The 24,880-nt window shown below is 42.5% G+C and overlaps 1 protein-coding gene across 1 annotated transcript in view; it reads left to right on the forward strand.

Moving 5' to 3' along the window:
* The window catches only part of nf2a (NF2, moesin-ezrin-radixin like (MERLIN) tumor suppressor a), a 34,910-nt gene extending 12,325 nt beyond the window's left edge, over positions 1 to 22,585 (forward strand). The window contains exons 5-16 of the mRNA XM_069682556.1: positions 410 to 478; positions 613 to 695; positions 2,965 to 3,040; positions 3,608 to 3,742; positions 4,022 to 4,096; positions 4,192 to 4,305; positions 5,756 to 5,878; positions 6,085 to 6,302; positions 7,747 to 7,852; positions 9,752 to 9,870; positions 12,084 to 12,243; positions 20,458 to 22,585. Coding sequence (XP_069538657.1) covers positions 410 to 478; positions 613 to 695; positions 2,965 to 3,040; positions 3,608 to 3,742; positions 4,022 to 4,096; positions 4,192 to 4,305; positions 5,756 to 5,878; positions 6,085 to 6,302; positions 7,747 to 7,852; positions 9,752 to 9,870; positions 12,084 to 12,243; positions 20,458 to 20,508 — 1,329 coding nt within the window. The 3' untranslated portion in view covers positions 20,509 to 22,585. The remainder of the gene's footprint in view (positions 1 to 409; positions 479 to 612; positions 696 to 2,964; positions 3,041 to 3,607; positions 3,743 to 4,021; positions 4,097 to 4,191; positions 4,306 to 5,755; positions 5,879 to 6,084; positions 6,303 to 7,746; positions 7,853 to 9,751; positions 9,871 to 12,083; positions 12,244 to 20,457) is intronic.
* Positions 22,586 to 24,880: the final 2,295 nt, after the last annotated feature.

Genomic DNA, 24,880 nt, shown 5'->3' on the forward strand with positions numbered 1-24,880 from the left:
CATGTTTAATTCATATCCTTCCACCAGCTTCACAGCAGCCCAAAGGAATACCCCACACTTAGTCATGCCTAATCCATCCATATCTCTCCTCAAACATGCATGATATCATTTGCATCCCGGCTCTGTGATGATAAGTGATCAGTCTTCTCAGAGATATTCTCTAATGGCGTCATTTACACCGTCTCCCAACAACTGGGCCACTGGGTGTGTGGTACACGTTAATGACCTGACTGCTCACGGGCCTCCATTCATTCTCCTAGACACCCTTTTCTTACAGGCGCTGTAGTTTTCATCTCGCGAACAGCTCCCAGGAGAGGCATAGTCTGGCCTGTTATTGGAGGGAAGGTGGATAACGGCCATTATTTTGGAGTGATTTTAATCCTTTTGGCACTTTTGCTCTATTTTACAGTACGGAGACTACGACCCAAACATACACAAACCTGGCTTCCTGGCTGAGGAGGAGCTGCTGCCAAAGAGGGTGAGTGGCAGCTGAATGAAGAGGCTTTCTTATTGTTAGCTCGGCGTATACCTGCATTAAATGTGGCATTCCAGTTCGTGCTGTATTTTCTGCATACATTTGTGGATATTTATGTTTGTCTCTCTCCATTCCAGGTGATTAACTTGTACCAGATGACTGCAGAAATGTGGGAGGAGAGGATCACTGCGTGTTACGCAGAGCACAGGGGCAGGACGAGGTAAAATCTGCTGCGCTGAAATGTTCCACATTCATCAGCAGATTTTAATTTTAAGTTCACTCAGGATGTGCCTACAACTTGGTCCCACTAGAAATGTTTAATGCAAAAAGGAGTCACATAAAGTTGATTCTGTTGGGACGTTTTTTAAAGCAGCATTACTTTTTTAAGCTACTTTTTATTGATTGTTGAAGAAAATGCACCAACAACAAAGGGCAGAGCTTCCCACAACCTTAAGCTCATCAATTAAGTGTAATTAGATGTATTCCCACACGGGAAACACAATTAATGTAGCTACTTTTTAAGAGAGAATCATTTAGTGATGAGAAAGTATCGCAGAGAAAAAGGCTATTAAAACAATACATGGGTGGAATTGCTATCATAAATAAAAAATGAGAACAATTGTGAAAATCAGTGACTCTGTTTTTGCACTTTGCTCCGCCACAATGCTGAACCAAGTTGAAAATGGATCAGGAGCAGGTGTGAGGGATGTGGAGTGTCTTAAAACTCCCGTGGGCGGGAAGTTCATGGCTGCAAAAGAGTTCTAAAAGCCAGCAAACCGCAGCGCTTTAAAAACAGTGATGATTGAGTCACTGCTGCTGATCAATAACCCTTTCAACCCCAGCAGAGAGGGGAGTTGGTGGTCCTCGCACCATGAGAATTATAATTGTCTGTTAAGTGATGCGGTGTAGTCGGGGTATAGGAGGGAGGTCACTGGCCTGCTGGTGACCTTAGGGATTTATTTAAATTTTATTTAAACAGGAAAAAAGCTCTTCAGATTAAAAATCTCTTTTTCCTCGCCAAGACAGGCAGCTGCACATTAACGAAGTTTCTGACAAACAATAAGCGGCCATACATACAAACATAATACCAGATACATGACTATAATACAGTACAAGACATGAAATAACAAGTGAAAGCAGTCAAACTTTGCCTAAATAAACCACAATCATAAACTAGATAGACTTTTAAACCAATGTCCGACTGTAGCACTGTAGCACTGTATCTCAGTGCTTTTCCAGGCTGTTACAATACGGTGTTTAGCCTGAAGTGAGCATAAAGTAACGATCACTTTGCCTCTCGTTGTATTGGTATTCCCTCTTGTTGCCTTCATCTGAGCGTCCAATTTGGTTTTTTTTCTCTGGATTTTCACTTCTTGTTGAAGTTGTATCTGTAGTCATCGATCTTTTCTTTGTTTGTTCAGCCATAGTAGATTACTGTTTACTCGCAACACTTGCAGAGAGCGGAAAAGCAGCCGCTTAGCTCCGCCTACCCTCTCTGACAGACCAACCACTGCTGGCTGATGGAAACGCGTCACTAACTGGGCGCCGCTTGTGATTTTTTCTGTGAAAGTCGCCACAGACACCCAGTCTGTAACACTGCAAGTGCAAAGGCTTTCATCAGTGGGACATAGGCTCAATCACCACTGTTACCTAATTCAGTGATAGACAGTTACTTAACAGACATTTATTTAAATGAAAATCTTTGAGATTATTACTTTAAAGATGAATCTTTAATTTACATCGTCTAATCTTGATCAGCCATTGATTAAAAACAAACTGCTGTCAGCTCATCAAAGTAACTGACCTACTTGTCATGTGCAAAAGTGTTTGCAACTCTAAAGCGGTACACCTCCACAGCGTTAATCAAGCATTAGCATTTAAATTTCCCTCGACCCACTCTCAAGTCACACTGTACTCAATCCAACCTAGTTAAGAGTTGCTTTCCTGGCATGATGCTCTCCTGCCTGTTAAAACTTTGATGACGCTTAAATCATCAATTTCCCAACCACCACCCGTATCAAACAGCAAGTTATTAAAAGTTCTCCTGCCCTGATTTTCCCGTCAACCATCAAAGTGTGCTGATGTTCCTTTTTGCTAAGTTGGCTCTGATATCACAAGAGATCTGCCAACCACACCGCAGAACGAGCGCAGAGTTTGATGCATTTTGTTTTCTGTACGGGCGTGTTTCAGAGTCTCGGAGGCATCAGAATAAGACTTCCTTTTCCATCAAGCATGACCTCTAAAGCCTGTTAGCGAATTATGGTTGCGTTTTGTGTCAGCGCTGTGCTTATGTTTTCACCCTCGCAAGAGCTACGTGGCAGAGTTTTTATAGATCACACAACATGACAGATGCTGCACACAAAAGCCGTGGAAACAAGGTCTGATCCCTCTTTTTCTCCACCTCCTCTCCTCTCCCCTCCCTCTCTTCTCCATTCCCTTTGGATCCCTCTAAATCTCCTTCCCTCTCTCTCTGTCTGTCTTTGAACCAGGGATGAAGCTGAGATGGAGTATTTAAAAATAGCTCAGGACCTGGACATGTATGGCGTCAATTACTTTTTAATCAGGGTGAGCCGATGCTGCTTCGCTACATCTTTACAACGTAAGCCAATGTGAGAGATTAGGGGGCGCGTCAGCCTTACTGTGGTGAAGCAGCCTGACTCTGCTGCTGCTTAAAATTGCCCTTTAGTTGAATCTATTATTTGCATGCTGAGTCTTTTTTTAGACAAAGGTCTTATTTCTGGGTATTAAAATGTTTTGTATTCAGGTGAGTCATAACGAAACAAACATCTCTTAACAAACGGAAACTCCCTTGAGGTGGCTCCGGCTTGATCAATGCCTTCTCTAAAAGGCCGAGACGTTTTAAAATACCACCAGCATGTCAACCTCAGCTGAAGTAATTCACTGTAGCATAACTTTTCACGGAAACAAGCCCAGGCTGCACATACACCTTGCAACTGGCACTCAGCTTAGCTCAAACAAATAGTTTTGGCAAGCAGAGCCCCCATAATGCCACCTCCTGTCAAAAGCAAGTACAAATGAATGTTGGCTGGAAGGGTGCTCCTACCACTTCTTGCTAGACTCCCTTAACAGACGTGTAGGAGAAGCTATATTTATTCTGCTGATGTGCTTTAGAATAAAAAGGGAACCGATCTCCTCCTGGGAGTGGACGCCCTGGGGCTGCACATCTACGAGCCGGACAACAGGCTGACACCCAAGTGCTCCTTCCCGTGGAACGAGATCCGCAACATCTCCTACAGCGACAAGGAGGTGGGAGAATCTGCTGTTGTGCTTCATTATGGTGATTGGTGCTTCGATTGAAAGAAAGATGGTTGAAACTTGAATGTAGAGCTATGTAAAGCCCTAATTTAATAGCTTGGTTTTCCAGATTTTGTGTGGAATTATATTCAATGTTTTGCTCTCCTCTTATGAGTTTTAGATATCCCAGCTAATGAATGATAGCAAAATAGAATAACTTAGTTTTATCAAATTTTATGTCTTAAATATGTTGTGTCAATCGTTTGCTGTTCTTTTCTCTTCACTGTTTAGTTTACCATCAAACCTCTGGACAAGAAAACCAACGTTTTTAAGTTCAACTCTTCACGGCTAAGAGTCAACAAGTTGGTGAGTAAGGCTGAGATGGTGTGAGAAGTGTTTTTGGCTTGTAAATACCATTTTGACATATCATGTAAATACGTCACTTTGTTTCTCCCGTGCAGATCCTCCAGCTGTGTATAGGGAACCACGACCTGTTTATGCGCAGGAGGCGGATTGACTCGCTTGAAGTTCAGCAGATGAAGGCTCAGGCCAGAGAGGAGCGGGCCAGAAAACAGGTACTGATCAATGACTTTGTAAAAAGATGAAAACTGAAGCCAAAATAGCCCCCGTGACGGGTGCTGCTATCTTGCGATGGTGACGTCATTTGGAATCAGAGCTGCGCAGTAGAGATCAGCGGGTGAAGCAGCTGTAGCCACTTCCGCTAAAAAAACTCACATTTAAGTTACCAGAAAAACAGCAAGGATCCCGCACGTCGGCGTATTTAACAGCAGAACAGCTTCTCTGTGTTGGTCTGAAGCAGACGTTCACAGATAATGAAACCTCAATGACTGTAGTGATTGTTTTAGTTACGTCTCCTCTCACCGTTCGTCCTCCACTCTGCTATTCCGGAATAGATCGGCTGCAGGAGCCGAATTTGAGCCGAACAGAGCTGTCAATCATCATTTTTACAGCATCAAATAACTAATTAAAAATAAACTTGTCAGAAAAATGAACACTTGGACGTAAAATCAGCATAAGAATTAACTATAATGACTAACTATAACTATTATTTGACGTGTATTTTGATTTTATAGTTTCACTCATGTCTCATCTGTTAACATGCAGCCAGTCAGCTGGGGGCGATAGAGAGGGTTTGGCTTCACTTGTAGGGAGCTGTCATGTCGTCCATCTTTTTATACAGTCTATGGTGCTGATAATCAAGAAACAAAGAAGAGGCGATGTGGTTGAACTTGTAATAAGGTTACAGTTTCCATTTCAATGTAGTGAACATTTTAACCAAACTTCCAGATTATTGTGTCTTCTGTACCTTTCTGTTGCACTATATCAGGATATAAACAGTTGGTTGTTACGAGTCCCCGGTCTTGTCCTCTTAAAACTTTTGCTGAAGTAGAAGGCTCACCAAGATTGCAAATGTAAAAAGAGTGCCTCAAACTTTGTAAAACCATGTGAAGATGCATTTATGTTCTTTATGTATTAATGTGCTGTGTCTAGATAAGAATTAAGGGTTTAGCGTAGTAGACACTTTAGGTCACATTTCAGGTCACAGCGTGTTTGCAATAAACTTTGTGGCATTTTAGTTTAGTAGACATCAGTACACAAACGTTTCTCCCTCAGCCATGCGTACATTTATTTGGCAACATTTTGATGGCAACATATCAAATTTGCAAGTTAACACTGAGGTAATTTATGCTCAAATTGAAAATTCAGTCAGAAACAGGTGTATTGAAAGCACTAAGTGACTCAAAGCACATTCTGTTCAGCCACTCTCATGTTTTTTTTCACACCTCAACAGTTTATCAAACTTTATTTGTTCATGAAAGGCCTTGATTTTGTTTCCCTCCCTGGTTAATTTGTCCGCCTCGTGCACCTGCTGCACGACTGTCGGTTCCAAGTTGTGCTTTGTCTGTTGCATTTTCATCCACATTCCATCTTTTGTTTCATTGTTTGTTTTTTCCACCATATCCTCTTTTCTCTGTCCACACTCCGCCTGTCTGTGGCGCTCAGGTGGAGAGGCAGCGTCTGCACAGGGAAAAGCAGCTGCGGGAGGAGGCCGAGAGAGCCAGGGACGAGCTGGAGAGGAGGCTGATTCAGCTGCAGGACGAGGCTCACATGGCCAACGAGGCACTGGTGAGCTTCAATTGATCAGCTTAACACAAAAAATCAATTTAGTTCGCTTTCGTCACGGCAGGTTTATCTGTACATCATTTTATCTTTCTCTCAGTCTCTCTTTTTTTGCTCCATTTCCGCTCTCCTCTCTCACTCTAAACTTTTCTTTTCCCATCTCCTACTTTCCTGCATTTGCCCTTCTTCCCCCACTTCCTGCTCGTCTCCAGCTGCGTTCGGAGCAGACGGCAGACCTGCTGGCTGAAAAGGCCCAGATCGCGGAGGAGGAGGCCAAGCTGCTGGCCCAGAAAGCTGCCGAGGCTGAGACAGAGATGCAGCGCATCAAAGTGACTGCCATCCGTGGCCAGGAGGAGCGGCGGCTCATGGAGCAGAAGATGCTGGAGGCAGAGATGCTGGCCCTCAAGATGGCAGAGGAATCTGAAAGGAGGTGGGGAGAGGAGGAAGGAGAGTCGCACTGATGAATGTAGAGCGTACAGCCATCCGTGCTGCAGTGATTATGATTCTGATCAGGCTTAGGCTGCAGTGTGGTTAAGACTGTCTCTTATATACTTAAATTCACTCTGTATCCGTCTTACACTCGTGCATTATACCCTTAAATAACTTATCCCCATGTCTTACTTACTTTCCAAGAGTTTTTTCTCCTTTATTTGTGATGCATATACCTCGATGTGAGGAAGCTTTCTTACAGGAGCATCAAAACGCTGTTCCTAAATAACCTCGTCTCCTGAGCCTCCCAAATGTTTTTGGAGTTACTTTACTGTTTAATGTCAAGGTGCACAAACACGCTGCTGCACTTCACTCTGCTCAGCAGCACAGAACTCAGTCGATATGCTCAGAGCACAGAGCGAGGTAATGCTGCTGCATATAAATTACTTGATCAAAGAATAAGAACTTCTAACTTGTTTAAAATCATTTAATTTTAAAGCCTTTGTTCTTGCACTGCAGCTGGAACACAGGTAATCACGCGGCTACAGACACACTGCTTCAAACAGAGACAAAAGAAAGAAAGCTTTTGTTCAGCAGCCCTCCTCTTAGCTCGGAGAGACGCAGCAGTTTCATTTGTGCTACTTAATTGTGAGCAGTAGTATCGATTTATGCTGCGAGTCCCTATCAAACAGTCTCTGTCACTACACATTGAAGCTCCACGGTGCTGAAACTGATCTGTGTTTTGATCTTCGCCTTAAAAAAACGTGTTGCATTCTTTTCTTTCTACATCTTTATACAGTGAATCAAATCAACTACGTTTATGTAGCTGTTGACTTCTTTGAATTCCTTTGGATGGATGAGCAGACGGCCACTTAAAGAGTGATCCTTGATCAGCACTTTGCACAGAGAACCTCATTGACAATAGAAAGTCACTTCCACAATACAACAGAATGTATGGACACTAAGAATATCACTTCACTGCCTCTCCTTCACAAGTTATAAGCCAATCATTTGAAATGGGCACCATTAACCACTTGCCTGTAACTGCAGTTTGTGGATGAGCACTTTCTGCACCAGAGAAATTTAAACCGGCGGCACTCAACATGTAAATGACTACGTCCACTCAAACCCTCAAGGCACACAGCTCTCCCACATCAACGAGGAACTGCTGAGTGTTCAGGAACACAATCAAAAGAAATGAAATCACGTGCATGTAACGTTCTCACACCTCTGTGTGCAAACTGGATGGAGTCAGAAATCACAGTCTGCTGCAGTGATTCATTGATCACCTGGGTAATAACAACGTGACAATCCTATTTCTGCAAGATCCAACGTAGCGATTATGTAAGATTATTTTGGATCCTATTTAGATAATTCTGTTTCCGTTGATGCACTGGGAGCTGAATTAATTTTTAACTGCATCTCTCTGTGTGTTTGTCTCTCAGGGCCAAGGAGGCCGAGCAGCTGAAACAGGACCTGCAGGAAGCCAGAGAGTCAGAGCGCAGGGCAAAGCACAAGCTACTGGAGATTACCACCAGGGCTGTCTACACGGTAACACACCCAGAACTCACACACACACACACACACACACACACAAACACAGTACTTGGGCTCACATATATTTATAGCACACAGGTAGATGCACAGAAGCTTATTAGCTTATCCTGTTCAGGGTCGCGGGGGGCTGGAGCCTATCCCAGCTGTCATTGGGCGAGAGGCGGGGTACAGCCTGGACTGGTCGCCAGTCAATCAGAGGGCTGACACATACAGACAGACAAACTTTCACGCTCACACTCACACCTACAGGCAATTTAGAGTCACCAATGAACCTAACGAGCATGTCTTTGGACTGTGGGAGAAGGCCGGAGTACCCGGAGGGAACCCACACTTGCACGGGGAGAATATGCAAGCTCCACACAGAAAGGCCCACTGCATCCGAACCGGGGTTCAAAGTAAAAACCTTCTAGCTGTGAGGCGACAGAACTAACCACTGTACCACCCTGCAGCCCTGGGCATATCATAGTAATTTCTATTTTAAAGACAAGGATAAATAGATTAACTGTAAGCATCACAAAAGGTGACTCAATACTGTAAACAGCCAGCAAGCTGAGCATGGATTAACTGCAAAGTAACATTGCCTCAGAAGCACTAACTTTTTTTGAACATTTTACAAATGCTGCGAAGGAACCATGTTGCTGCTTTACATAATGTTTGACCTGAAGGGAAATGCATGGCATGGTCTGTCTGCCTTTCTTTTTTTCACTACTTCTTATGTGTTCTTTTATGTATTGTGTTTTTTTTTAACATGTGAAACTGCTTTTGCTGCCATCTTGACCCTCTCTCCCAAGAAGGAGAGATCTTGTATGTCAACGGGACCTTCCTGGTTAAATAAAAGCCAAATAGATGAAAATAAAAGTATCAAATATTACAGTCTTTCATAATACAAATATGCATAATACATATATTATTCCGCACACGTGTACACTCCCATAGGGGAAAACAGAGAAACACCACAGAAATATATTGTTCCCTTCCCTACTGCGAGTATCAGCTCTAACTATTTGTATGGAAATAACTGCAGCCATATTAGCTTGACTGCTAATAGGACACACATACACTCACATGTGCAAACACGCACATACAAATGTAGCCCTGCGGAGCCAAACTGAGCAGGGGATACTTGCATAAGAAAAGAACCGGCAGCCAGCACATAAGGCAGCCTACGCAAGAGCTTCCAACATGCTAAAAACCCACACACTACACATTCATCTGCTTACACACACACACACACACACACACACACAGATACATATTGAGATTCCGGCCATCAATACAGAACTACTTGCTTGTATGCTTATGAATGAAGAGCCTAAACGCTCTCTCTGCTGCACATACATACAAAAGAAATCACTTCCACTGTAACTCCACACTTATCAGCTCATGAAGAAGACGTCTACACATATGAAGACAATATGTTCCGTTCCTATTTCAGTTGGTCTTGGTGAAATTGCCCTTTACGCCTGTCAAGACAGTCGAATGTATCCACTCCGAGCTCTGGATCCACATGCCAAGCAGTGGATTTACATTTATATTGTGTATTAGGTCCACTTCTTATTCTGCCGGCTCCTGAGGTGGCATGTGGCCGATGCATTCCACACATGTGGTCAGGATCTAAGAAGCATATATTCCTGTGTGTTCATGGTCTGTTACCATCAAAGTGTTCTCTCCTTTTTCTTCCCTTTCTATATCGCGTCCTACTTGCAGACGGCTTTTTCCATGCGTTTCTCATCTCCCCCTATGTATCCTGTCACCTTTTCTTAACCTCATCACTCTATATATTTATTTTACCCTGCCTATCTTTTTCCCTTTTTTTTTTGCTATCATGGCAACTTTTTTCCTCCTGTCAGACGCTTCTTTCCCTCTAATCTCTCCTTCCATCTCCCCTCCTAGTCTCCTGGACTGCCGCCTGACAGCATGCCGCCAGACCTGAGCTTCAGCAGGGAGAACCTCAGCTTTGACTTTAAAGATACCGACATGAAACGCCTCTCCATGGAGATTGAGAAGGAGAAGTGAGTGGCCAGCTGTCTTCTGCTGATTCTGCGTGATATTCTGAGCCTCAGCGAGCCTCATTTTAGACCGTCTGGTTATGTGGTTTCGTATGATTGCAGGGGTTGGGTTCACTTATAGTTAGATATTTTACAGTAAATTTAAATGGATTTATAATATGTTTGAGAAAGATCTAATTTAATGCGGGATTGTACTTGTAGGATCACTATTTTTTAATATGCATATTTTGATCAGCAGTTCAGGTGAGTAATTAACCCTCAGCATTAGCTGTCACTGATGTCACTGCCAGCATTCAAGCATCTTCTCTCTCTCGAGCTCCTGGTGTCAGTGATTGCAGACAGTAAAAACTATGTTTAGACCATAGACTGTATAAAAAGATGGACGACATGACAGCCCTCTAAAAGTGAAGCTAAAACTTTTCAAGCGCCCCCTGCTGGCTGGCTGCAGTATAGGTCATAAAGCCCGCCTCCTCCATGTTACTCCTCCAAAATACACATCAAATACATTTTTCTCAAACATGGTTTCTGTCATTATAGTTAGTTCTTATCATGCTGATTTACGTCCAAGTGTTCATTTTTCTGACAAGTTTATTTTTAATTAGTGATTTGATGCTGTCAAAATGATGATTGACAGCTCTGTTGACAAATCCAGCTCCTGCAGCCGATCTGTTCCTGATTAGCAGAGTAGAGGAGGAACGGTGAGAGGAGACATAACTAAAACAATCTCTACAGTCATTGAAGTTTCATACCTGTGAACGTTAACCTCAGACCAACACAAGAAGCTGTTCTGCTGTTAAACACGCCGGCGAGCGAGATCCTTGCTGTTTTTTCGGTAAGTTAAGTGTGTGTTTTGGTGAGCGGAAGTGGCTACGGCAGCTCCACCCGCCGATCTTTACTGCACAGACTCTGGCTCCAAACGACGTCACCATCGCAAGATGGCAGCGCCTATCACAGGGGCTATTTTGGCATCAATTTCTTACAATGGGAGCAGATGGAGACGCGTTTTCCATCTATACATACAGTCATTGGTTTAGACAAGCTGGCTGGGGAGATGAATACATTACCTGAGTCTAAGTTGTCAGGTAATGAGGTCATTAGGTTTTTAAAATAAAAGTTGATGAGTAGAGAGACTACAGGTCCAGATGTGTTTGGTAGTGTTTATGATATCTTAGATTATCTTAAAAAAAGTTATTCAGTCAGTTGAATAACGGTTGTTTTATAAGATCACATCTGTCTTCAGCCACCCACTGTTAAAGTCAGTTGTAGAAAGCTCATTGAAGTTTTCCAGAATAACAATCCTTTTCTCTTCACTTCAGCACAGCAGTTCATATTAACAGTAACTCTCAAGGCCTTTGATCATTTTCCTTTGTTGTACACTGATTGTAAAAAATTGTTCATTTCTCATAATTTAGTTTTTTAACCTGAATAAAATGGAAAAGAGTCCCCAAGCGTTTAATAGCTCACAAACAAACACCTGTTTGCAGGGTTGTCGTATTAGAAATAACATCAGGTACTTTTAGGATCATTTTGAGAACTGTGAGTATGAGTTAAATCAAAAGTGGGTCATTTTTATGTAGGCAATCTTTGAATAATTGTTTTTGAGTGTGACATAAAAGGATATAGTATGAGCATTAGTGTTATAGATAATGCATGTATCTCTAAGTTTGTACTCCTATTAAAAGGAGGTGCCCATTACTGCTGTATTTGTCCATAATGGCTATGAAAGTACCAGCTATTAAAGTATATTGTGAACATAGAAGGGGATGAGGTTGGGTATCTAAACTAACTAAAATTTTCAATGTATGCAAAAAAAGTTGTTTGATTTTTAATGTAGACATACATATCTGGGCATCAGGTTAGGATGTCTCATGGACACCTCCCTGTAAAGGTTTTCTGGGCACGTCCAACTGGGAGGAGACCCTGGGGTAGACCCAGAGTCCGCTGGAGGGATTATATATCTCCCTTGGCCTGGGAACACCTCGAGATCCCCCAGGAGGAGCTGGAAAATGTTCCTAGGGAGAGGGACTTCAGGGCTAACTTGCTTAGCCTGCTGCCACCGTGACCAGACCCAAGAAAAGCCAAAGAAAATGGATGGATGGACATACACATTCACGTGGTTTACCAAACTGAAAAAAGTTTAGACTTTTTGAAAAAAGTGCTAAAAGGGAAGTCAAACTATTAAACTGTCTCCTAACCTGCAATCTGTTCATGTGTAGGGTGGAGTACATGGAGAAGAGCAAGCACCTGCAGGAGCAGCTGAATGAGCTGAAGACGGAGATTGAAAGTCTGAAGCTGAAAGAGAGAGAGACTCCTCTGGATATCATTCACAACCAGAACACCGAGCAGGGGACCAGCAAGCAGAGCAACTTTAAAAAGGTAGCTATTAGCTGGGCTGCCTGCATGGTGGACACATAACGCATGCCATAATGCTTCTATGTGTTCCTCTAAAATACACTACACATGCAAGGTTCACGCCTCAAGTGTTTGCAGATAAACATTCAAAGTTATTTTGTTTAGATGCAGAAAGAATCGTAAAGTTATCTTTGGTAGCAGAACATGCATCTGATAACATCTACCCCTTGAGGTGTTTTAACAAATCTGCGTGTAATGATTCACAGATATACATCTAAACAGATAAAGAGCCAAAAGTTCAACTGCATCAGTAAACTACCAAATTCTGTTGTAATGTGGGAAAACATTGATGCAGCTGTCAAGCAACGATCATTACATGTTTCGTCTGTCTGCGTCTGCCTCTCTCCTGTTAGCTTCACACTTGAACAGAAGCCCACTTTCAGACATCCTCGACATAAACACACTGAGAGAGATGCTATCCAGCATCATAAATATGCTGGTGGCTCCTCAAAGTCCAAGCCTCGCCTATAAGAAGATGAGGTTGGCTCCTCTGGGTAACTTTTCTCCCAGTGCAATCAACACTTGAGGTAGCAGCTATAATAATGCTACTTCCAAAGTGCCTCAATGCCTCCTGGCTGAAGACAGAACTGTCAATGAAGTGACAGCCAAGGCCTGAGGCGTTCTGTTTCTGTGTGTCCATCAATCCCTCAATTGTGTACTTGAACTCAACGATGAACAGTTACAGTACAATGTCCCTCCTGTATATAAATAATACAACTTCTCCTAATTTATTACTAAACCAAAATGATGCCATGTACAACAAACACAAAGCCGATTTTTTAAAAAAAGTGTTTAACTCTAGAGAGATCTATATTTGCTTTCGCGCTGTCTTCTTCTTCTCTGCCTTTTTGTGTGATGCACTGCATCATATCTTTGCGATTTACCACCACCTGCTGATCAGTTACTTGTCAGATTCCACCTGGATTTTAGGGAAGGCAAGTGTTCTGGTTTCCGTTTGTACTACGCTTGTAGTCCGAGTAGTATTGACCAATCACCTATCAGCAGGCTGCGGCATATGCAGCAAAAACAGTCCTCGTGTAGAGCAAAAGCAGGCGGAACGTAATCCCCCATAGTGCTATCCCGGCTCCCATCAGCGTGATCTGACGATGATTTAGCTTCTTATTAATCTGTATAAACAGACATCTGCATGCTAACAGCTAACAATCTGTTACAAAAACTTGGAATCGGTGCAGTAGATAGCCTCCGCAGTAGCCCCTCTGAAATCTTGCAGGTGGTGAGATGTTACCTGAACAGGACGGTGAAAACGTGAGTTAGAGTTGGAGAGAGGATTTAGTAGAGATTGTTATGTTGGTGTACAAAAAGTGTAGGTTAGTGTATTTCTTTAACCCCCCCCCCCCCCCCCCCCCCCTCTCCTCGTTCTCTCTTCAATTTCTATGAGCTCTTCATCCGTATCCTCTGGCTCAAATAAATACTGACAGCCATTGAATTCGAATGCCTCATCTTCATCGTCCAAATCTGGTAAATATTGAGCCATGGCTTTTGAAATATATTCCTGCTGGCAGTCGTTTACGTAAACAAATCCTCTCCGCATGATTTCAGAACGAGACCTCTCCTTGAGCGAGACTTCTGTTTCTGGTTACACAAAAAGGATTTTACGCTTTAAGAAAAGGACGATCTTTGTAGGGATCATTTCCGTAATGTTGTCGGACACCTGGAGGAACAATCTGAGCCTGTCAGAGGCAAAAACAAGCACTTTTAGTGGACGCGCTTTGATCGGGCGCAATTGCCCCAGGGGATTATGTTGCAGCCATGCGGCCGTATCGCTACGAGGCTATAAGTCAGTTTGACACCCAAATTTGAAAAAATAGGGCCCAAGTTTAAAAATACCGAACTTCTCCTTTAATGAACCGAGATATGACTGCATTTTTTGTGCAGACATATGGGCGACTTTCGCTTCACTTTTCATCCAAACGCACGGTCACTTCTCAAGTTGCTAACTGGACTTTAAACAATGCAGCATGCAGAAAAGGAAGTCTTGGCTGGAAGTCGTTTATCGCTAACCGCTGGCTGAACCGGACACGCCCAACATGTTCACCATTGTCCCCAGAGGCTATATCGTTGTCATCGTGGGTTCCGAGATTGGTGTGAAGGTAATGCATCGTCTATGAGGGAGAAATACACCTCTTCATTTGTCCCTAATACATTTACATGTTGGCAGCTGTCCGGTCAGCCGGAGTGGAAGTGATGAAGTGTAAATGTGGTTGATCTAACTTTATCTTCCAAGGATAACTGCCTTTCAAAAAAATGGATAGTCCTCCCTCGTGCTACACCCACGCCCCGCCATGATATTATTTAAAGTCGGGGCATTTATTCTCAGAGCATCACTTAATATCACTCGGCCTCAGGATAATTTTTCAGCCTTGAGTTTCTTCTTTGATAAAGCCCGCTGGGGGAGGTGGAGCAATCATTCATTTTCTACTATGACCTCTAAAAGTGAGCTGTGATTATGGTCTTAGGTGTATTAAAGACAACGTCAGATCAAGTGGGAGGGAAGTCCGTGTTTTTGTATGCATCTTATGTCGACTCCACCTCAAAGCATAGCTATTCCATCAAAGTGTCTGGCTTGAAATGACACAAAAATATGACAGACTCCTTCAGCTTGAAGGAAATCCTAAATTGATTGGTCAGAGGCGACGGAGTAGTTATAAAAAGTAGATTCTATTTCCACTGTCGTCTGATGAACTGGCAGATTAGACTAATTCTCCTTCATCCTCCCACTCCAGTATCTCTCTTATTTCAATAAAAGCACCAAATGAAAATTTGAGCCGAGTTGTCAGCACATTGTGTAACACAAGAAGCCCACCCCTCCTCCGTTCGTGTCTCGCAGTGTAAAAACACTTGTTAAGCGAGCGGTAATTGATTTTTGCTTGGTGATTAGTCATCTCGATGGATGGGGGCACCTCTGGCATGCAGGGGGAGAACGAGCTAAGTTAAAAGTGTTGGTTTAATTGAACCAGAGGCGGTCGGCATTCATCTTGTTAGTGAGGGAAGGGGGGCGGGGGCAGGGAGAAGGGGATACAAGTCGAGAAGTGAGCAAGCTGAAGCCAAAAAGAGATGAGAAGTTTAGGGGTGGCTGAGGTGGACGAAAATGTTCAAAGGATGGGGCTTCTGAGGGAGGCTGAGTCGTGGAGAAGTGCTAAGAATGTACTATGAAGTTGGCGACCAGAGAAGAACAGGATGAGAGGGGGACTGCGGGAAAAGATGAGCTGAGGGAAAGTGGAACGAAGCACAGATTTCTGAGCCAGAAGTATCAGGACCGGCTGCACCCTGAGGCGATGTTTTCTCCATCCTCACTCCCTCCCTCTCCCCTCTGGATGATTAATGAAAGGCCCCTTAACACGGCCCAGCGCCTTTGCATTTCTACCAGGTCACAGGTTCTGCTCTGTTAGCACCCGGCCTGCCAGGAGAGCTCCTTCTCAACAAATGAATCACAACATAAGGGCTGCAGGGACTCTGTGTGAAGCTTCATTTAGAGGCTTCTGTTAAATCAACAGCAGTCCACCCAGACTGCGGCACACACTAGTGGTCAAGCATCGGAGGGGACGGACAGATACATGGTTAAAAAACAATCTGGTCAAAGTAGAAGTACTGATTCAGCTTCTTTACTGGAGTAAAAGTGTAAAAACACTCACAGTACAGAAGTAAAAAGTTGCCATCTGACATTTCTACCGGCTGTTTCTGTAGAAAGCTCAACCTCATGTGATATTTGGGAAACTTTTAAGCTGAAATCAGCCGGACTTCAGATTAAAATTAGTCTGTGTCGTCGCTGTCATCTTTTACATAGTGTCCTTGATGTTACGTGTGTCGTGCATTTCATGCACAGCTACTACTTCTAAAGATTTTTTACCTTTTTTGCCTTCATTGATAGAGAGGAAAATGGATAGTGTTGGAAGCAGTGTTAATTTCATAACTTATGATGAAAAATGTTCGTCAGCGACATTTTTTCCATGGTGAAGACGAGACGTTGACGAGCTAAAACAGATCTTTGATAATAAAAACTCTGACGACACGTATGTTTTGTTTTCATTAACGAGATGAGGTGGGTTAATGTCAGTGTTGGGCTGTCCGACATTCAAAATGCATGTTGTTCCCCACTGTGCGTTTAATATGTCTGTCAAAATATTTCAATTAATTCCTGTCACTGCGTAACCCGGTTGGAGATATCGGGTATCATGAAAGTAGTTGTGAACTTTCTCTGTTAACTCAGGCTTCTGCTTCAGGCTCTAAGCGCTCACAGACAAAGAGGCGTTTTACGCATCATTTGATGCTTCTTCCGCACAAAAAAGGCCGATCATCAGCTGCCTGCTTCAGTCAGAAGCGATGATGAAAGGTAATCTTTAGATGCTGTGGATTCATCGTTCTTTTACTGTATGGATGATCTGCTATGACTAAAATGTGACTAAAACTAATCTGCATTTCCGTCTGAAGACTAACACTAAATCTAAAATAGCTGCCAAAATTAACACTGGTTGCAAACAGGGGAAGAGAGAATTGGGGATGACACAGGGCTGAGGGTGGGAGTCGAATCCGGGGCCGCCGCATAGAGCACTGCAGCCTCTGTATCTGGTCAGCAGATTTAACCGCAGAGCTAAACCGGCGCCCGAAATGTCTTTTCTATGTGTAATTGTCCCATTCATTTAGATTAAAGTCGGTGTTGAGGTTAGAAATGGGGCACACAATGATGTAAAATAAATCTAATTACCCTCAAATGTCTTAAAGCCAAAGTGATAAGCCTATTTCTCAAATGTAAGGAGTAGAAAGAAGTGATAAACAAAAGGAAGGGAAAGATCCGACTACCTGGGACTCTGCATTAAGAGTTCTTGGCAGTGTGCAGTACAATCCAGCCGAGGTAAACATCGATAAACACACACTCAGGCTCTCACACTCACAGGTGTAGTTCAGGCTGCCTGTCAGCAGGGACAATAGAAGGTGATCTGTAAACATCACGCTGCAAATCCATCCCCCTCCTACACATTATCTGTGCAGATTTGCTTAATTCCCTCCATGTACACATTCCCTGGAAATAACTTTGTTATCCCAAAACTGTCCTCCCTCAGCCCCTGTCTAATATTTACTTTGGCAGGCAGCTTTAATTCCCTTTACCCTACAGATGTTGAAGAGAGGAAAAAGTTTGCCCAGCCAGCTGGAAGTCATGCTCACTTGTGCCGCAGTAGACGAGCTGATGGTAAGCTGTGCCGAAGGGGTTAAAGCACAGCCAGCGGTCTGGATTAATCCATCTCCAGCTCGTTTAAACCTGGAGAGAAAAACAATTAACAGTGCTTTTTCTGACACGCATTGATCTTCTACTCATCCCGCTCTGTTTGATTGTCTCTGCAGTAGGAGAGAGTGCGGAAAAAAACACTGCTTTCTTTGTCCGTCAGGGCCTGTTGTAAACTCTGATCGAGCCTGATTCTCATTTCGGTCCAAGATGTTTCAGTAACGCTGCATGCCTTCACATACCATAAGAGATTCATTACAAACAGAATAATAACCAGGAGGGTATTTGTTCACTGAACACAGAAAAGTGTACCGACTGTCCAATTATCCTCTCCTTATGATCGCTTAGTCAGAGGAGACACGTCCAATCACACGTTTTGCTGGAACGTGCGTCGCCTTTTTTAACATACCCTGTTAATCATTGGCATGACTGGATTAGACATACATGTGTGTATGGCTTCATTTGGGTTGCAACTAGCACACCATCCAAGTGTTGATAGGCGGACTTTGAGCATTTTTAGTCATATGGATACATCAAACAGCCATTAGACAGCAGAAAAAGTGACAGCATCCAGTATGAGTCCAGTGCAGTGCGAAGTGAACTCTGCAGTACACAAGCCCTTTCACCTATAAAGCAATGTTTGAGCTGCCAGTAAATAAGTAAATGTTCTCTGTGAAAAAAAGAGTGAAACTCAGGAATACTAAAGTATGGAAGCCCTAAGCAGACATGCATCCATAAATTTTAATTAATCCGTTTTCCCGTGATAACGAGTACCGTAAAACCCGGAATATAAATTGCAGTCTGTTTTGGGGGGTATCCCAGAGGGACAAAGTTATTTCAGGACTATTTCAATTTATATTCATTTGAAACACAATCAAAACACACACAAATTATAGCCTTCCATCTGATTTCAGTACGACGAGCTACGGGTGCAGTAGTTGTACTCGGCCTACAGTAACGTTGATTGTTGTGAGGGTAGCAGCTGCACTGGCGATCATGACAGCGCATGTCTGTGACGAAGCTTTAGCTAGATTATTGCGCCATCGTCTGACAACACAATAAAAAACCTCTCTCTGCATTTTATACTGGTATGTTGGTCACACTGGTATATAGGACGCAGCCCACTTTTTAGATGAAAAAAAAATTATTAAAAGTGTGTCTTATACACCAAATTTTATGGTAATTTCTGGTTGTTTTCTCAAGACTTTTTTTAACTTTTGATTCACTTGCACCACCATAATGTCAGAGCTGAAAAAGCAGGAAACAAACATAGAAACAGGCTTAATCTGGTCTGTAATATCACAGAGACCAGCCTTGGTTTGTTCTCGATATCGCCAGAAAATGATCACGTTATCAAGAGAAAACCTGAAACGAGAAAAAAAAGTTGAGATCTCCAGAAAACAACTGAAAATTAACTCGTTATGATGGGAACACCAGCTTTGTTATCTCAAGATAATGAGATATATAAATCGAGATCTTGAGAAAAAAAACAGAAATTACGGGAAACAGAGTAAACAAAGTGTATACATAAATGGATGCATGTCTGCTTAGGGCTTCCGTACGAAAGCGATGGTGAAAGTTATTTCCTGTTATCCTTATATGGAAGTTCGTGGCAGCCTGGCCAACAGGACCTCATCAACCAGCCTACTTCTTCTCAAATAGATGAACTAGCTCTGTGTACTTGTGTAGTCTCTTAACATTGTATATAACACTTTTCCATCTTCTGAAGAGGAGAAGAGTGCTGCGCTGATTCAGTTCATGCTGTCTAGTAAACATTGAACACTCTTTGTCTTATTCAGGATACTCTTCAAACTGGCAGCACATTGAATATGTAAATTATAACAAATATTGATATTATTGAATATAGAAAATGTTTTCCTGATCCTTTGTTGGTTAGCATACTGTTGTAGTGGGGGGAACTCGAAAAAAAATCGAATCAATTTAAAGCTCCTGTGAGGAACTTTCGGTTTTTGTTGATTCTGGCGCCCCTGTGGACAAAGTGGTACCTCTTATCTCTTTGTTGATCTTGTCCTGTACAAGTGCTTTTTAACAAAATCTCATCCTGCTTTCTTTTCATATTCAAACGTATCACTCGCTGTGAATCTTTGCTGTGGAAAATATCCAAAAAAGGCTGATTTGGCAGCACAAAGTGAGCCGCCTCGTCTGACACCTACCTCCCTGCAGTGGTTACAGTCATTCAAAATAAATATATAGATACGTATAATCAATCTTGTCACTGATGGTCTTGTTTGCGTTTGTAGCTCATATAAAGGCATCAGTGTTCATTTCAGTCCATTTGATAACTAGCTGAAAACTCCTCACATGAGCTTTAAATAAGGGACCTAATTTCTATAACCACCAGAGCTAACAAATGCCAACAATCAGCTATGAATGCATATTTCCTCAAGAATGGTTTAATATCACCTGAAACAATGAAGCACAGAAATTAGAATTTTGTTCATGAAACCTGTTTAAAGCCCCCGGCATCACATTTTATCCAGCCGAGCCTCGCCCACTTTAAATAAGTAAAAAAATCACTGAGGGATAAAAACAAGAGCCGGCTCTCATGAAAAACCTGCAGGGAGATTTGATGTGTAACCAGCCTGCCAGGGCTGCACAGAACCGTCTAAGGTGCTGGGGGTTTTCAAGCATATGCACCTAAAATGAATTTTAAAATCACATCCACCTTTCAGCTACTTTTCGCTGGTGTCTCAGTCAGATATTAAGAGTCCTGGGAGCTTGCACTGGAAATGCACAGACTGATTGGATCTGGCAGGAAGTTGGAGGGAAAAGGCAGGGGATGATTTCAGGGACGTTTGTCCCCAGTGAGGATTTCCATTTGGTTACGTACTCTGCATGCTGCAGTATATTCTGTTCCTGTTTACTTCCACCGCAGATATAAAAAAAGCTTATCAGGTCTGCCACTATCTCTTCCACAGCTAACACTACAGAGCACCAAGACCAGGGTGGCCTTCTTTGAAGAACTCTAACTGCACACCTGTAAAGGTTGGAAAGCACAGCTGCCTCATGATTCTACATTCCAGGTCAGTTTTTTTAGGCCACATGACAAGACCTTATTCTCCACATCCCGGGGAACCACCATGAAACACTACAAACAAAAAAATGACCACTGCCTCAATCTGCACCAGCTCCTGGGCTCTCTTCTGGACACAAGCATGTATGCATAATGTTCCTGCACTAAATGTGTGTTTACAGTGAGAGTGTGTGAAATGCAGCACGTTCCTTTTTAATATTGTGAAGTGAACTTTTAATTAAAGTCAAAGAACAAAGTTAGACAATGCAGAAAGAAAAACAAAGATGATTTTGACTGCACTGGTTTCACTGTGGCTCTAATTAGACAGAACTCGTGGAATTTATAAAGGTTACTATATTATGTCCAAATAGGGCAATTTAATTATTTGATTTAAGTGTTGTGCAATTGAAATGGAAATAAACCACTAAGGGATAAACCACAGGAGAATGAATAGATTTTCTTTCAGGCAGCAAAATACTCTTTTGTCATTGGCTGCCTTCTACTTAAACACTGACCATTTGATTCATAATGCCTACAATTCCTCCATATAACATCATTTCTTTTGTAAATGACTATATGCTGCCTTAGTTTTCTTTTTTCAATGGCATAGTTCTGTTACAAAAACAGCAAAGCAAAATGATTTCTTTGCCTTAATACATCCCTTAAACAGCCATTTGTTGCTAATAGTGGGAGTTGATGGGCTGTGTTGGATATTAAAGAGGGGGTATCATGCTGTTGACCATTTCAAGACATATATATAATGTTACAATGTTGGATGTCCAAACTAAATGTGGGTGAAGTTTTAAATCTGTGGGTAAAAGTATGTTGGAGTAATCCCCTGCTAAAAAAGTCTCAGCCTACAGGCTGCTGTGAACCCTTCTTTCAGACAGACTTCTCCAGATGCTTCACTTTGTGATGTCACAAAGTGGAGGAACTCTGTATTTGGGCATCTGCCGGAGACACAGCAGAACATCTTGGAGAAAGTGTTTCTTTGGCTGTGAAGGAAAGACATCAGTGCTTCCTTTTCCAAAGGACAAGAGCAGCAGACATTCATTTCAAAAACGAAAAAGAGAAGTTTACTCTTTGACGACAACTCTGTAACATGACCACAGCGTAGGAGGCGTGCCTCAAACACTGAGCTCTGCCCCTGGACAGGCTTCGGAGAGCTAACCAATCAGAAGAAAGCAGGCTTTTAGGGGTGGGGTTTCTTAAAGGGACAGAGCTTGTCATTTCAGGCAGAGGCTGTATGAGGGCCTGCACAGAGCACCAGTGTGAGAAAAATGATGAGGTTTTTTTTAAGTGTAAATTATGCTAAGCTACTCCACAGGTGTCACAGAGTGAAATATGAAGCTTGAAATTAGCATAATACCCCCCCTTTAAGCTCAACACAGCTCATACGTCCACTTGTGTGATTTATAACTACTATTCTGTATTTCTTGCATTGTATGAGTTTTTGTCTCTCAGAGTTTGTGTCCATGTTTGTGCCTTTTATGCAACTTTTTGTGTTGAATGCACACAAATGGTTGTTTATGAGGCCTCAGGAGGACCTGTGTTTACATCCTGCTACACAGAGAAGTCGTGTTGCATATCTCTGGCTGTACTCAAGAGGTTAAAAACTTGATAAGGGTGCTCTTAAGCAAGGCATCGAGTGCAATTTGCACTGCTCTTAAAAGTGAAGAGAGGGCCATTTGTACTAGGTGGTTCTTCGAGTTCAAACTGGATGAAGGAACTGTGATTCTTAAATGTGAGCTTGTGTTACGTCTATCAAATTTCTTTTTTTTGAGACAACCATTTTTGAAACATGAATTTGCATCTATTTTGAATTAATGTGTCTTTGTTGAATTAATGTGCTCTTTCCCTCTGAAAGCAGTTTATTTTTGGGAATTATAATGAGAAGAAAAAATAGATTTTTCTTCCTGTCTGCATTTTACATGAATGAATAGAAAGCAGTATTTCAAATGAAACTTTAGGTGAAGTTACAGTACGTATATTACTCTTTATACATTTTTCACAGACATTGTAACAGATTTGTACGTTTGTTTTTCATGTGAAATAAATGAATATCAGGTCTGAGTGTTATGCATGTTTCAGTTTTTCCATCCAGAAATATCTTTGTGTAATTTTGGCACACTTTGACGAACGCCAGCTTTGATTTTGAGGCCTCTTCCACACGACCCAAACAGACACCCAATTACACCTTTGAAAGAATCAAGTGTTACATAAGCACCCTCCATCTTCTGTCAGATCACAAACCCTGTTTGCGTGAGTGACAAGGTCTTTGTGTGTGTGCTTGCCGATGCGTGGGCGAGCAGTGCGTGTCGCATGCCACCACATTAACCCTTTAATGTGACTTCCTTCCTGTAGCGTTGGATCCCTGAGACTGACAGCTCTGTGACAGAGTGAGTGGCGCTGAGGTCAGGGGCTTCTCCACAGCTCTGTCACCTCTGGGCTCTGTTGGAGGATGGCCACCCTTAGCTTGTCAGCGTTGTGACAGAGTGAGGCGCCTTCAGGAGGCAACTCTCCCTGGGGGCCAGGGCCTCAGAGGGACAGGGGTGAAGGGTCTTCAGGGGCGTCGGGAAAGTCAACACACACATATTCCTCGGTTGCTGCTTTTCCCTCAACACGGAGAGGAAGAGATGGGAACAATCAGATCTTTTGTCATTTATCCATTCTCAAGGGATCTCAGTTGACGTCACACCTTGCACACACACTGGTGTACACACAAACACAGGCTTCTTGCAGCAGATTGGAAAAGGTTCTCACTTTACTGGAGGGTGAGGGGAGTTGACGGGGACCGCGCAGCACCTGCCAGCGGCTTGAATACAGAACGAGCACACACAATAGGAAGGAAAAACCCTGTGTCATAAACCCAGGCAAGCCTCTGTACAGAGAGACAATTCAGGTGTAACGGTTTAAATGAGTTAGTACAAAAGCCAATAAAATACCCTCTCATCTGCTAGTTTGAATGTGAGCTGTAAGGATGTGGTGAATAAGCGTAAATCTTTATTTAAATTACCATTTGAAATATGAATGATTAATGCGCGTCATGTTACAGAATGACAAACACTGCTATCGAGGAACACATACTTCCATACAGGAAGGCATTATGCATGTAAATGGAACCCCAGACAGGCCTGCTGTTCATCAGCCACCTAATCCAAATGTTTATGATGCATTAAGGGCCATTGTAACATTGTAAGGGCCAAAAACCAATTAACTACTCAGAGTGTGGAGTCAAAGTGGCTAATCCAGGCAGGTTTAAGCCAACAATGTAAATGAGAAGGTAGGATTTCTAGGATCACTTGACTGAACTCTATGCCAACCCACCGGAGCGCTCACTGACCTGGCATTTCAAGACGGACCTGCTTTATGTGGCAATACACACTATTACAGTCAAAGCTTTAATGTGTCTTCTGCAGATGTTTCCTGGAGCTCAGCAAGATATGCTGCACTTTTGATTGTTTATTTGTCATTCCAGGGTTCAAAATCACACATGTAAAGAATCTCTGAAAATTTGCTTTTATATGGAACTGCTAATCCAGGCAACAAGGATTACCATCACATTAGCTGCTTTCACCTCCAGTGTTCATCCCTCGTCCTGTTCACTTATATAATGCAGTGGCTTCCAACATATTGGTAAAATACTTCTACTTTGCTTCCTTTTAATCTAGCTTTTGATAAAATTACATTAAAGTTGTAATCTCAAAGATCTCGAAGTTTCGTTCTCTTTGGCGGCACCTATGGCGATAATCGGTAATTTGACAGTGTTGCATGTGTGACGTCCACGGTTGGCTCCAGTTGTAACTCTTGATTTAGACTGTTTGCCTTCATCTGAGCGTCAAATTTGTTTCTTTTTCTTTGGATTTTCACTTATTTTTGAAGTTGTATCTGTCGTCATCCATCTTTTCTTTGTTTGTTCAGCCATAGTAGATTACTGTTTACTCGCAACACTTGCAGAGACCGGAAAAGCAGCCGCTTAGCTCTGCCTACCCTCTCTGGCAGACCAAACACTGCTGGGTGATGGAAAACGCGTCACTAACTGGGCGCTGCTTGAGATTTATCATAATTGTGAAAGTGAAAATGCAGTTCCATTAAAATCCAATTCAAGCTAGGCCTCTGTATTTGCCAATATTAACCAATCATTACTAAAAATATTCATATTTTCCACAACTAGAGCAGCACACATAGTCATGCTTCAAACACCTGCTAGCAGTACAAACACTAAATCATGCAAAGGGTAGTCCCAGCCAGTGCTCATCTCATTTAATGGTTAAGGAATGAAAATCTAGTAAGAAACTTTGTGTTTGGGTTCAATTTCAATTTTTGTG

Source organism: Semicossyphus pulcher, unplaced genomic scaffold, assembly GCF_022749685.1.
Source record: "Semicossyphus pulcher isolate SPU_LCO1_2020_fin unplaced genomic scaffold, fSemPul1.0.p SCAF_6, whole genome shotgun sequence".
NCBI lineage: Eukaryota > Metazoa > Chordata > Actinopteri > Labriformes > Labridae > Semicossyphus > Semicossyphus pulcher.